Here is a 14,592-nt window from a genome sequence, read left to right on the forward strand (position 1 = left end):
AGCAACAGTAGTTTAGACAGAGAAGTCAATTAAGGATATAGATTGATTTATTTGGGTTTTTTTTTAATCACCATTAAATTATGGTGATTGAATACAGGGTTATTTCTTTTATACTTGCTATTGTACTTAGGTTAGTACTTACCCCAAATGTTAAATTGAATTTCATGGAGTTCATGATTAATGTGATAAACTAAATGATGTTCCTGAGGAAGAATAAATAGAGGGGGAAATGGGCTGCAAGTGGAACTTTGGGGACCTGCCCACATTTGGAGAACAGGAGAGGAGCCGGAAGAATAATTCAAGCAGGAGGGAAGGGAGTTAAGAGGAAAAGGTAAACCTATTATTGGACTCAGAAAGGGGTAATGACAACTCTTTCTCTGACAAAATAACAGGATTCAAAGGATAAGGAGGTGGAGTTTGAGCTGTGGAACCTCTGTGCTCTTTTCCTATTCTGACTTCTTAATGCTCTTTCCTTCTGTTTTATTTCCTTCCATTGTATACTAGGTTGAGCAGTAGCCTCAGAGATGGAGAATTAAGTCAGTCTTAAGCAATAAGGCACTCCGTCCTCTTTCTCACTCCAGTCTAGACTTTTGACTTACTCTTTGAAGACTAACAACACTAGCCACTTTTTTCAGCATTACTGTGTATCTTGCCAATCGATTCCAACAAGGAACAAGTACTTTATCTGTTTTTTAGGTAGTGAAGACTGGGATTGAGCAAGGGAGTGATGCTGGCTATCTCTCTGAATCTCAGGTAAAATTATTTCCTTTCAGTGTTTTATTATTAGAGACAGAAAAAGCGAGATCCACAATGCTGTGTAAAACTGAAAAAAGGTAAAGTATTCAAAGCCTAGTAAAAAAATGTTTTCTTCCAGTGGTTGTCATTTCTTACGATTAATCTCAGTGAGCAAGTAGGTGCTAAGAAAACCATAGTAGTCCCCAGATATTTGAACTTGCTCTCAATAAGGAGGGTATAACTAGGAAAAGCAGGGGCAGAGTTAGAATCCTTTCAAACTTTTTGTTCTGTAGTTGGGCTGGTTTTGTTGTGATAAAGTGAGTACATTGATACAAAAATATGGTTCTTGTTAGAGCCTGGAGATAAACCTGTGAAGCCCAGCCTTCCTTTGGTGAATTAGGAAATGAAGGGAAATGTTTTGCACCCACTAAGACAAGAAAACAGAGCAACACACGAACCAACCTCACCCCTTCCACTTCCTAACAAGTTGGTGGTATTGTAGATTTTAGTTGTTTGGGTTGTTTTGAAGTTTTAAGCAATCACTGAAGGATGATTGCTCTTCAGTAATAGAATAAAAGTTATCTGAAGAGCTCAGGACAAGTTCCAGAGAAAACATTTCTTATACTGGGTTGCTTACTGCAGTGCACTCTGATTAATTCTTTTACATTATCACCAGGTACACATATACATATGTACAGAAAGATTGAAGCATATTTCCCAAAATAATTAGCCTGTACACTGTACTCAGTATTTTCTATTTATTCTACTTACCACAACCTGCTAAATTCAAGACCACTGATAGATTTCTACCCGTGGTTTGAAAATCACTGGTTTATTGAATAGAACCTACTTTGCCAAGATTAGTAGAACATTGTTTCATGTTCTCTTCAGACATGAAGGCAACATTATTAGAGGGATTCCTTCTTTTAAGTGCTGTTTGCAACCATGTAATCGTACCAGTAAATTCTAGTAATATTGATGATGGTAATAGCTAACATTGAGGCCCAGTCATTTTACTAGTGTTTTCATTTACTTCCCACAACAATACTGTAAAATAGGTATTGTTTTTCCCATTTTAAGGATGAAGAAAGCTTCACAACTGGGAAATGGCAGGGCCAGTCTTTAAACTCAGTTCTTTCAAATACAGACTCTAAATCTCATGCTCTTTCCCACTAAGTTGAGACTTGTTCTCTGTAAGTGTTAAGGTCCTTTTAAAGTGGCAGATATCACATGGGGCAGCCTGCTACCCTGGAAGGAGAACTGGAGTTGGGAGTCATACTGCCTGGGTTCAGGTTCTGTTTCTGCCCCTTTGAGGCAGTGTGGCTTTGAGCGAGGTCAAGTTCTGAGCCTCCTCTTCCCAGTCTTTAAAATGAGAGAGGTGGTTGAGATGATTGGTCCATTTTGGCTCTGACACTCTAATTCCATGAAAAAAGTTACCACCTCTGGTGTAGAGAATCTGAGAGCTCAGTTATATCCAGAACCTTTCAAAGCAGTAGTTGGAAGTGGAACAGATGAGAGTTAAAGAAAGATGCTCAGCAGGAGACCAACTTCAGCAGCTCAGGACCTGAGGCTTTGCATGTGTTACCTCTGCTCTGCAGAGAAACTGACCCCAAAGAATCCACGTCTACAAGACTGAGAAGTTCTACCTTTTCTTCTTCCCTTTTTCCAGAAATTTGGAGAGCTTGCAATGACCAAAGAATCAAAAGCCTTGATGGGACTTTACCGTGGTCAGACCCTATGCAAGAAGAATAAATTTGGAGCTCCGCAGAAGGAGGTTAAGTAAGTCAGCTCTACATAGGAAGCCCCTGTGGATTTCAGCACATGCTACGCTTGTCGATGTCTCTGAAGATCCATAGAGCTAGATTTATGCCTTCAGTCTTGCCCTAAACCTCTTCTGTCCTGAGCACTTTAGATCCCTATTCCTACGAAGGATTTTTTGGCTTTCAGAGTTCTGCCTGTGCTGAGTTTTCTCCTGACCTCTCTAATGTCTCCTCTAGAGGCATTTTTGTCTCACTATTGATGTCCCCTAGAAATATGGTTTAGGTTTCCCCTTCCTAAACCAAATACACACACTGTGTGCTGTTTAATGACCTTATCTCTCTCTGTGACTTGAGATACCCTCTCTGGGAACTCACACTTCTCCCTCATTAAAAAAAGTAAAGCCTCATTCTAGTCGTTAAAGTCTTGTCCTTCGTTTAGCTTACAGCCTAAGCGTTTGAGAGCCTACTTACCTGTTTCATATCTGTTCTCTTCAGCGAGCCTTTCAGTGTTATGCTGCCTAAATAGCTCTTCAGCATCTTAAGTTTAGTAATGCCCCTAAACTCACCCCCTTGCTCAGTGGTTCTTAACCTGGGCAATGTTGCCACCAGGGGACACTTGCCAATCTCTGGAAATATTTTTGGTTGTCACAGCTGGGGAGGGAGGGATGGTACTGGCATCTGGTGGCCAGAGGCCCGGAATGCTGCTAAACATCCTACAGTGCACAGGACAGCCCCACAACAAAGAAGTATCCAGTCCAAAATGTCAGCAGTGCTGAGGTTGAGGAACACTGTCTACCTGAATTACAGAGAGGGATTTGTGAAAGCAGCTAAAGTTACTACTTTCTCCAGCCGCTCACATTTAATGAGATTGCAATCCAAAGCAGAAGAGGAAATTAATAAGAAGCCCAGGTGAGAAGACAAGATTCTTGCCAAGAGGGCTGATTTCCAAATTAGAATATGAAATACAACTGTAACTGCTTCTCCAGCGCACGTGGTGATCGGTATCAGTCGGGTTGTCTGTGTACCACCTAATGTTGACAATATCTTGCATTCAGTGGGTGAGATGAATTACTTCCACGCTGCAGTGGAATGATGATATGGCCACTTAAATCTGAATCTCTTCATACATACTACAAAAATTACTCTTAAATTTTAAATTGGACTTCCCTGGTGGCACAGTGGTTGAGAGTCCGCCTGCCAGCGGTTACACGGGTTCAAACCCTGGTCCGGGAAGATCCCACATGCCGTGGAGCAACTAAGCCCCTGCGCCACAACTACTGAGCCTGCACTCTAGAGCCTGTGAGCCACAACTACCGAGCCCACGAGCCACAACTACTGAAGCCCGCATGCCTAAAGCCCGTCCTCCGCAACAAAAGAAGTCACTGCAATGAGAAGCCTGTGCACCACGATGAAGAGTAGCCCCTGCTTGCTGCAACTAGAGAAAGCCCGCGTGCAGCATCGAAGACCCAATGCAGCCATAAATTAATTAATTAATTTAAAAAATTTTAAATTATAAAATGTTTACTCTTAAGCTGATTAGCCACTCCTGACTCCTACTCTGGTCTGCATGTAACTCTTACTGTTATATGCAGATAGCATATAATACCACCTGGAGAAGCTGTTATTGTGTACCAGTACACAGAAAAGACAGGCAGCATGCATGTGAAACTCATGTAAGAAGAAATAAGAAAATGAGAATCAAAATACTTAGGCTTACAAAAATTCTTCCCCCAAAACAACCACAATACAAAACTATAGCAGAATGCTTCCAAACTTGAATTATATATTCTTAAATAAATATTTACAGATAAGAAAAGAATCACTTTGAATCAGAAGTTCAAAAACTGAGAATTAAATGGGCAGAAAAACGGGATGATGTAAGAGTTGACCTAACTTGGGAAATAAATTGACAAAAGGTAACATCATCTTAGAAATGAAGAATAAATTATAAGGTATGCAAGGCAGAATAGGTTGAACTGAAAATTTAATAAAAATCATTGAAGAAAGGGCATCCCCCTTCCTGCTTTCCCAGTTGTCAGTAATAGTTCCACTTCTTTCTCTCTAGGCCTCTTCTCCCTTGCCTCGGATAATAATTTGAATTCCTTATGTATTTTCTCTTTTTATAAATTAATTTTTTATGCAAAGAATGCATTCTTAATCTCCTTTTTTAAACTATTATAAGGAAGTTTGAATACTAGATGAATGTTTTGTGTTTATGGTTTGAATGTTTTAATATAAAAGGAATCCTTCAGTATGAATCCTATAATAATCCTTTTTAGTCAGTGGTACGACTTGGAGACTATGTATGTGGGTACATACCAGTTAACTTGTTCCTTTTCTTCTTCTACTGAAAGATTGATGACTTCCAATTTTTCATTATTGTAAACATTGTATGACTGTTCATCACAGCGTATCATCTTGTGCATAAGTGCATTTCTCTAGAGCAGATAGTAGAATTACTGGGTCGTAGAAGATGCAATTTTTGGTTTTAATACATTTGACCTCCTATATAGGGCAAAGTATATACTTCTATCAACCATGCATGAAAGAACAAAATTTTTTATACCCTCACTGTTACTTTTAAAATTTTTGCCAATCTGATGGGGAGAGAATACATTTTTTTAAATTTGCATTTCCCAGATTATTAGGGAAATTGGGCATTTTATTGGCAATTTGTTTTCATTTTCTATGAATTGCTTTATATAAACCCCTGCCCATTTTATTGGGTTGTCTTTTTTAATTGATATGTGTGTTCTTTATATTTCCCCAGTAGTAATCCTTTGTCTGCTATACCTGTTGTCATTTGTCAAGCAAATTTTTAATTTTGGTGCAGTAAATACATGAATAATTTTTTCAGCTCCTATTCTTTATGTTTTTCTACCCTATTTTCTCATGTTCTCCAGTTACTTAACACTCACCATATAAAAATGTGTATTGTCACAAAGCTGCATTTGAAAGATACTCCCAGGAGTTGAAGTTAGGGTGCCTTTTCAGGTCTTGAATATGATTTTTGAACATTATAATCAGCATTGTTTTGAATGAAACAACTCTAATTTAGGTCTATGGTGTTGTAAACTTGGGCTTCTTTTATGAAGGAAGTTGTTCTGAAAATTTTTTTTAGTTACTTATGGGAAAATGGCATATTGTTCCAAAACTATGGAAAACTAAAAAGAGTCATCAGACATGATCTCTATCCCTCAAAAAGCTTAGAATTTAGTTGATGAGACAAAAATGATGTGCATGAAGCTGTTCCAAAATACTATGGGGTAAACCAAATGGTCCTGATAAGTTCAAGGGAATTCAGGGGTGGAAAAGGCAGTAATGTCCGTGTATGGAGGTGTTTGAGGGAGGGGTAAGGTCTGGAAGCAAAGAAACCATCCAAGAGGCTTTTGAACCAATCCAGGTAAGGGGTGAGAAAGGCACACATTTCAAGAGAAATGAAAGATGACTGGAAAATGGCAAAATCACTAGCAAGTAAGTAGTTGGTAGAAGAGAGATTAGTCTTTAGGCCTATCACTGCAAGTTGGCTTTTGTTTGAAGAAAAATACTCGTTAATTTAAGCGTAATCCATGTTGTTTTGTTTTCAGTGATCTCAGGTATGATTGAAGATCAGTATAATTCTGTCTCCTTGGGTAGACCAATTCTTTTAGACCTAATGGATTTTTGCATTTAACTTTGAAAATCAGTCATTTATGAAAGATATCTTTTTGTAGGTAAAAATTATTTTAAATACCTTATTGTTGTCCCTGCTTTAGTTGGTTTATTGGAAGATGACCTGGGCAATCTCCCACTTTTACTGAATTAATTAAGATTTATACCAAAAGTGATTTCATCCTTTCCTTTCAGGCAGCTCGCCATTCTTGGCGCAGGGCTCATGGGGGCCGGCATTGCCCAGGTCTCCGTGGATAAGGGCCTACAGACTATACTGAAGGATGCTACGCTAGCCGCGCTGGGGCGAGGACAGCAGCAAGTGTTCAGAGGGTAAGCCTGCTCTCTGCCTTGGCGGGGAGAGTAGTGTGTGTTTTGGTTTTTGCCGTCACCGTTTCCTTTCTCCTGAACATGATCTGTATTGGATACTCCATTGTTAAGTCTCATTTCCTTTGCTTTTTAGACATGCTAATTCCTTCTTTCACTTTTTTTTCTTTTTTTTTTTTTTTTGCTGTTGTTGCAGACAATGTTATTATAAATCATTAACATCATTGGAGTCTGAGTGCAGAAGAGAAAACCTTATCTATTAGACGTTTTTAAATGCCATATGGTTTATACTTTGGTATCAGACTAGAAAGTCTCATGTTTGTGAATTTTAATTGCTGTATTGTTATAGAATATTGAAACAGCATGACTGTGTCTATAGAGAGAACTGAGATAAGGATATGAGGAAACGTGTAACTGCATCTTGAAGGTAGGGCTGGGATCAGAACTCATGAACCTCATTTTTCTTGACTGGCGTTACCATAGAGAAGCAGTTAACTGATTTGGCTCCACAATATCTGGATCTTATGGACTGTGTCTCCATCTTACTTCTGAATTAATAAACGGGGACTATTATTCTCCCTCCTGCCCGTCCCTCCCTCCTCTCCCCCACCCCACACACATACGGCCTGTTGTGCAGAGGGGAAAAATGGAGCAGCCACTTGGCCAAACTGGGAATTTGTTTCCGCTGATTTCTCTGCTCCAATGTAATAGACTGTCTAAGGCTGGCTGAACTTTGATGGTCTTGCATGTGACTTTTAGTTGAGTTCGTTTTTTTGTTTCTTAAGTGGATTATGTAGCTTAAGTGTGTTCTTACCCCTTTTCTGCTCATATATTGCTACCATAATACTGTGCAGGACCTGGCAGGTTTAATCATGTTGGCAGATAGCAACTATCTTAATGTAAGATAGCAAGGCATTGTAGTAAAAGGTTCTGACCCCCCAAAAGGCATGCGCTCGATAACACCATTGCCCTGAGGCCAGCACGCGAGTGTTCCCAGAGTTTCATACAGTCACCAGAATGAGAAATTGCTCTAAAATCGCTTTTCCCCCTCGATCTCTTTTGGATCCAGCTGTCCGGCTTTCCCTTTTCACATTAGAAACATCGGGCTCTGGTGAGGGCGCCTCACTGTACTGCTGGCTTGGGACATACATATTTCTTGTCCTGTCGGGAATAGTTTCATTAGGCATTAGAATTAAAGCAACTAATAATGTTTTGAACTCTCACAAGAATCTTGCTTGCTGACTGCTGACACGGTTGTCAGAAACCAGGATATTTGAATCCATACTTTTGAGACTTAAACTGACTACTTCTTTGAACTTACCTTGTGGCTTTAATTTTTCTTTTGGTTAAGGAAACTAGTGAATGGGGTGTAGCTTCATTCTTCTTTCAGAGGAAAACTCTAGGTCATTTATTCTGAAAGTGCGGTCAGATTGAAACCTAAGAGAGCCTATTTTCCCTGGCAATAAAAAACAATCAGTTAAGTGTCTGAGTAGCAGGAATCCTTTTTAGCTCCCTGTGGAGAAGAAGAAACCTTGGGTTAATGTTTTATGTAATCAATATGATGTGCTACTAGGTACTGACCAGGAAATGGATTAAGAATATACGACATAATGCTTGGTCTCTGTCCTCCGGTAGATCACAATTACAGAATAACAAAATGATATGTAAGCAAGTATAAACTCATGGTCTAGGGCCTGTGTTGGCTGTTTCCCCTATTGTAGGTAGAGAATTACTAGAGCTGCTCTCTTGTTTGCCATTATAGTGTTCACGTTCACTCCTCTTGGCGAATTTAACTGTTTTATTAGTGACACCGTTTATGCAGGTTGGGCATGTAGAGGCATCTTTTAGTAGAAAGAATATGGATGTGGGGGCCAACCTGTTTGAACCCTAGGACCCTCCCTTAACTCGCTCTTGGACCACAAGTCCCTCTGAGTCTCCTTGAGCAGCTCAGCTCCCTCAGAATGGGAGCTACCTCACTGAGTTGGTGAAAAACACACAGCACACTCTCTGGCCCGTGGACACTCAATAAATGTTAGTTTCCTGTTCTCCTCCTCTGACTAGGAATGTGTTTTTTTCCTAGACTGAATGATAAAGTGAAGAAGAAAGCACTAACATCGTTTGAAAGGGACGCCTTTTTCAGCAACTTGACTGGGCAGCTCGATTACCAGGGTTTTGAAAAGGCTGACATGGTGATTGAAGCTGTTTTTGAGGACCTCAGTCTTAAGCACAAAGTGCTCAAGGAAGTAGAAGCTGTAAGTAAGGGGCCTGCTGTACTGAATCCTAGTGTTGTGAGTGGAGAACAGAGAGACAGGGTTTTTTAAAGGAACTATAGGAAACTTGTGGTTCTTTTTATAGGGCCATTCATTCCCAGATGTAAGGGGTTTTGTATGTTTGTTTGTTTGTTGGAGGCGTGAAGTAGAAAAGAACAGCTTTATTGCTTTGCCAGGCAAAAGGGGACACAACAGGCTTGCGCCCCTCAAAACTGTGTCCCCCAAATGTAAGTTTTTATGTGAACCCATGCACACTGTAAAAAGGGCAAGTCAAAGTCCTAAGAAAAGACAAACAAGTAGCTTATTAACTTAAGCACAGGGTTCATTAGCCTTATATGGGAGTTCAGTCACCCAAACGTACAAATAACCTCATGGACTGTAGCCAGACGTCTTGACATCATTGGTTGGCTGCAAGCTATAACTAAACTAATTCAGGTCTAGGCAGCAGAGGAAATAGGGAGAAACAGTTTCTCCAGGCAGGATTCAGATGCTCATTTTGTGGAAATGCTACTCTGGTCTTGAGCCCAAAGGCTGTGCGTAGTCAGCTCTTGATATGGGATGATATGAACAAAACAAGTACTTGAACTGGGTGGTATGAAGAAAGAGGAAAGAAGGAAAGAAGAGATGGCAGTAATCCAGGCAGGAGGTAGAACCGGGTACAGTTAAATAAACAGAGTGTAGGTTAGTAAATGGTGTAAATAAAATGGCACTGACTTTGCAGCATTCTGGGGTATCTTGAGTAGTGGGCTGTACTCCTAAGACTCCCTTCCATGGGAGGACAATCTCTGCTCTACTAAAGAATGAACCTAAGGAGGGTTTAGAAACTAAAGACAAGCAGCTCAGTTTGGGATGGATTCCACTTGTGAAACACACATTCCAAAATCTTTTCTTTAAGCAGAGTGTAATGTAGGTTCAGCTGAGGGAGTGAATTCAGAAGAGCTGGGTAGGTGTGTGTTCTCTCTGTGCAAGGTGGCACTGCAGCAGAGAAATGGACACAACGTTCCCGGGGCTTTGGGGGCCCTGCTGGGCCAATGGAAGGTAGACTGAGGGGCGGCAAAAACAGAGCCGTTTACCACTAAAAGAGCATTTGCCACCTGACTGGGTGATGGTATTTGCTTTTGGAAAATCAGGATTTGGGAGTACCTGAGTGTAGAAAAGTTTGTTAGTTTTAGCAGTTGGGAAGCCAGTGGTCAAGGAAAAGAAAGAGAAAGAAGAGGGATCAGATCAACAGAAGTGCAGACTATGAACAAATCAATACAGTAGTTCCCATTGAAACATAAAGGTTAAGGGAGAAGAGAAGGGAAAGAAAGAAAGAAAAGAAAAGGGGTTTTATATGTCCGTGAAGTCCATGGACTGTGGGAAAGGGAGGATATTCGGGGAATCATGAATTTTTAGCAGATAGTAAGAAAAGAGTAAGAAGATTATTGCTAAAGGTAAAATCCAAAGTGTTACGTATGTTGTAGTTATTTATGTAACATGTCACAGGCCTTTACCTTTTTAGAGAAGCTAGTGAAATCGTCTAAGGTAGGAGATACTCAAAGAAGTTTTTCAGAAAGGGTGGAAAAGAGCAAGGTCCAGAACAAATCTGTATTTGGGAAATCAAAGAATTTCAAGTGACAGATCTTTAGGAAGCCACCAAGTCCATCCTCTTACCTGGCCTCTCCTTTCTTTACGGGAAAATGGTAAAGCTGAAGCTACATGTGCTATTCCTCAGGGATTTAAAACTTCACTTCTGTTCCTCTCCACAGAACTAAAGAAACTCACTCCTTTGATAGCTTCATAATTCTTGTCTCCAGACCCTCACTGTCTTGCTTGTCTCCTTTACTGTCTTCACCATGTCTCAGTGTTCTCTTGGCGTGTGACAAACCACCGCAAAAACAATGACCTTTTCACAGTTCTGCAGTTAGGGCAGGGCTCTGAGAGGCGGCTGGCCCTTAATTCCACGTGGCTTCCCAATGGGGTCACTCGTGGGACTGCATTCAGCTGAAAGCTTGGTTGGGGCGCCTCCCTCTCCCTGTGGCCTGTCCTCGCTTAGTGGTCGAGCCAGAGCTTCTCTGCAGCATGGCTGCTGGCTTCTAAGAGAGCAAGGCAGAAGTCAGCGGACTTCATAAGGCAAGTCCTGCAACTGGCAGCGTCACTTTTGCTACTTTCCATTGGTAAAAGCAAGTCATAGGCCAGCCCAGATTTAAGAGGAGGAGAAAGAGACTGTGCCCCTGGATGGGAGGAGAGACACACATGTACAAGAGGGGAAAGATTGTTGCCAGCCATCTTTGGAGACATTGGTTTGCTCTTCATAGAGAATTTTACCACCAACATTAGACACCATACCGTTAATAATGCAACTTGAGACTATGTTAGCTTTCTGATCATCGGGCTCTACTTTTGACCCACATTATACTTTTGTTGTTGTTGTTGTTGCGGTACACGGGCCTCTCACTACTGCGGCCTCTCCTGTTGCGGAGCACAGGCTCCGGACGCGCAGGCTCAGCGGCCATGGCTCACGGGCCCAGCCGCTCCGCGGCATGTGGGATCTTCCCGGACCGGGGCACGAACCCACGTCCCCTGCATCGGCAGGCGGGCTCTCACCCACTGCGCCACCAGGGAAGCCCCTATACTTTTGATTAAATAAAATCATGGGCTCTTTAACACAAGTTTACTGCCAAGCCCAGGTCTTGCCCATTAGATGCCTACTCAGTTATTTTTTTCTCTTTCTCTTTCATAAAATCTTAATGCAGTACTTTACCTTCATCCTCATTATAATTGATCTTATTTTGCACTCAGTGCTTCAGCGTGTTGAATGTATCTTGAATCTTGATTCTCAACTCTGATGTTAGGATTCTGCCTGCCCAGATTTGCACACATTTGACAGATGTGCCTTCTATGTTTCTCATCCAAGTATCTGAATAAAAATATGAATAAGCTGAGATTGTGGGCAGAATGCTGAGAAAATCTCCGTTAGACACTATTCTGCAGGTTGATAAAGCTAATAGTTGTATTCATGCACTGTAGATATAATTATAGTGCTGTACCATTTCTTAGTAACACATGTGTAACATGAAATAGGCATGCACATTATGGTTGGTTCTCTCAAAGGTGAAGGGTGGGCGGGGCCCAAGTGTCACTCATTGGCTTTGCTTTGGACTCCAGTCATCTCCCAGGCCTACATGACACATTCTTTTTTTTTTTGTTTTTGTTTTTGTTTTTTTGACACATTCTTAAATGCTTTTCTCCTGCAGGTGATTCCAGATCACTGTGTCTTTGCCAGCAACACATCTGCTCTCCCAATCAACGAAATTGCTGCTGTCAGTAAAAGACCTGAGAAGGTAAATTCTGAACAGAGGAAAACCCTGAAATGTTTTACTGCTTCAGGCTCATTGCTGAAGGCTTAGAATATGAGAAGGGACTGGTGTGGATGATGAAGTGGATGAGGGTGAGGATGTAGTCCCAGAAACTGGGCACAAAAAAGCTAGTACCGTGACCAGTGTGAGATGCAGGAACAAGTGAACTACAACTAAAATATACCTTTATAGGTGATTTGCATCCCTAATGGGTATTATTATTCAGGTTCAGACTATAAAACCTACGTTTATTACATTTGGGTATTGAAAGATAGACCCTAAAGTAAGAAGAGATGTTCCAAAATAACACTTGAGCTACAGAGCAGACTCTGGTGACTGTCGGGGATGGGTTTGGTTCCAACTCCAGATCCAGAAATGGAAGGTCAGGGGCTGTGGTGGGATGTGTCCAGCCCGGTTTGCTTAGAGCTTCTGCCCAGGACATGAGAGGGGTGGATGTAGAAGCACTTAGAGTGAGTATCTGGAATGATGCCTAGAAATCTATCTTTGGGCTTCTGCTCTCTACCAGGGAAATCAAGTGAAATCATTCAAGGAGAAATAAAACAGTTCGCCTCTCTGGAGGATACCGGTTAGCCTCAGCGAAGCAGAACCAGCCAAAAGTAGGCAGGAAATATAAAAGGCCTTTAAGCAGCTGAAACTGTTAATACAAAGTCCATGTACTAAAAACACGAAAGTCTTTTTATTCCCATTCTAATAGCTTGCTAACTCAAGGTCATCTTGTTCCCTAGCACACAGCAGATTAGAAGTGGTGTGGGCCTGATAGAGGCAGGTTCAGTGATGGCAGGAGGAGGTCGTGGGGAGAAGTGGCAGCTGAAGGAAGACACAGACGTGGAGTAATGGCAGATAGACAGTCTGGCCACGTCGTAGTCACTCACAGCAGCTCCTCAGCACTGGAGGGCAGCAGAGGAGCCCCTGTTGCTGTGCCTTTGATGCTAACCTCTCCTTCTCGCCGTGGAGCAGAACAAGCTTCACACTTAGCAGTCCTCGCCCCGAGGGATCTTGAGCAGCTTTTAGCACCTGCTTGCCTAGGTCATTCATGTAAGAGGAAGGCCACAGGGGCACAAGTAGGGCGACCCACCTCAGTTTGCCCAGGACACAGGCCCTCCAGTGCTACAACTGAGAAAGTCCCAGCAGTCCAGGACACAGCCGGCCACCTTTTGGCACAGCTTCTTTGAACGATGTCAGTAGGTTTTGCTTGGGGTAGTGATTACGTGGGTAGATACACAGTTGTCAGAACTCATCAAACTGAACACTTTAAGATCTGTGCATTTTTTTTTCACTTTTTATTTTTTCATTTTAACATCTTTATTGGAGTATAATTGCTTTACAATGGTATGTTAGTTTCAGCTTCACAACAAAATGAATCAGTTATATATATACATATGTTCCCATATCTCTTCCTGCTTGCGTCTCCCTCCCTCCCACCCTCCCTATCGCACCCCTCCAGGTGGTCACAAAGCACCGAGCTGATCTCCCTGTGCTATGCGGCTGCTTCCCACTGCCTATCTACCTTATGTTTGGTAGTGTATATATGTCCATGCCTCTTTATCGCTTTGTCACCGTTTACCCTTCCCCCTCCCCATAGCCTCAAGTCCATTCTCTAGTAGGTCTGTGTCTTTATTCCTGTTTCACCCCTAGGTTTTTCATGACATTTTTTTTTCTTAAATTCCATATATATGTGTTAGCATACGGTATTTGTCTCTCTCTTTCTGACTTCCTTCACTCTGTATGACAGACTCTAGGTCTATCCACCTCATTACAAATAGCTCAATTTCGTTTCTTTTTATGGCTGAGTAATATTCCATTGTATATATGTGCCACATCTTCTTTATCCATTCATCCGATGATGGACACTTAGGTTGTTTCCATCTCCGGGCTATTGTAAATAGAGTTGCAATGAACATTTTGGTACATGACTCTTTTTGAATTACGGTTTTCTCAGGGTATATGCCCAGTAGTGGGATTGCTGAGTCATATGGTAGTTCTATTTGTAGTTTTTTAAGGAACCTCCATACTGTTCTCCACAGTGGCTGTATCAATTTACATTCCCACCAACAGTGTAAGAGGGTTCCCTTTTCTCCACACCCTCTCCAGCATTTATTGTTTCTAGATTTTTTGATGATGGCCATTCTGACTGGTGTGAGATGATATCTCATTGTAGTTTTGATTTGCATTTCTCTAATGATTAGTGATGTTGAGCATTCTTTCATGTGTTTGTTGGCAGTCTGTATATCTTCTTTGGAGAAATGTCTATTTAGGTCTTCTGCCCATTTTTTTTTTTTTTTTTTTTTTTTTTTTTTTGCGGTACGCGGACCTCTCACTGTTGTGGCCTCTCGCGTCGTGGAGCACAGGCTCCGGACGCGCAGGCTCAGCGGCTCCGCGGCATGTGGGATCCTCCCGGACCGGGGCACGAACCCGTGTCCCCTGCATCGGCAGGCAGACTCTCAACCACTGCGCCACCAGGGAAGCCCATGCCCATTTTTGGATTGGGTTGTT

At 41.7% G+C, this 14,592-nt stretch overlaps 1 protein-coding gene across 1 annotated transcript in view; it reads left to right on the top strand.

The window, feature by feature from the left end:
- The window catches only part of HADHA (hydroxyacyl-CoA dehydrogenase trifunctional multienzyme complex subunit alpha), a 53,448-nt gene that overhangs the window by 27,808 nt on the left and 11,048 nt on the right, over nt 1-14,592 (top strand). Inside the window, exons 10-14 of the mRNA XM_033425094.2 lie at nt 697-753; nt 2,405-2,514; nt 6,342-6,476; nt 8,551-8,722; nt 11,977-12,063. Of these exons, the coding sequence (XP_033280985.1) occupies nt 697-753; nt 2,405-2,514; nt 6,342-6,476; nt 8,551-8,722; nt 11,977-12,063 (561 nt within the window). The remainder of the gene's footprint in view (nt 1-696; nt 754-2,404; nt 2,515-6,341; nt 6,477-8,550; nt 8,723-11,976; nt 12,064-14,592) is intronic.

The sequence above is a fragment of the Orcinus orca genome, chromosome 13, assembly GCF_937001465.1.
Source record: "Orcinus orca chromosome 13, mOrcOrc1.1, whole genome shotgun sequence".
NCBI lineage: Eukaryota > Metazoa > Chordata > Mammalia > Artiodactyla > Delphinidae > Orcinus > Orcinus orca.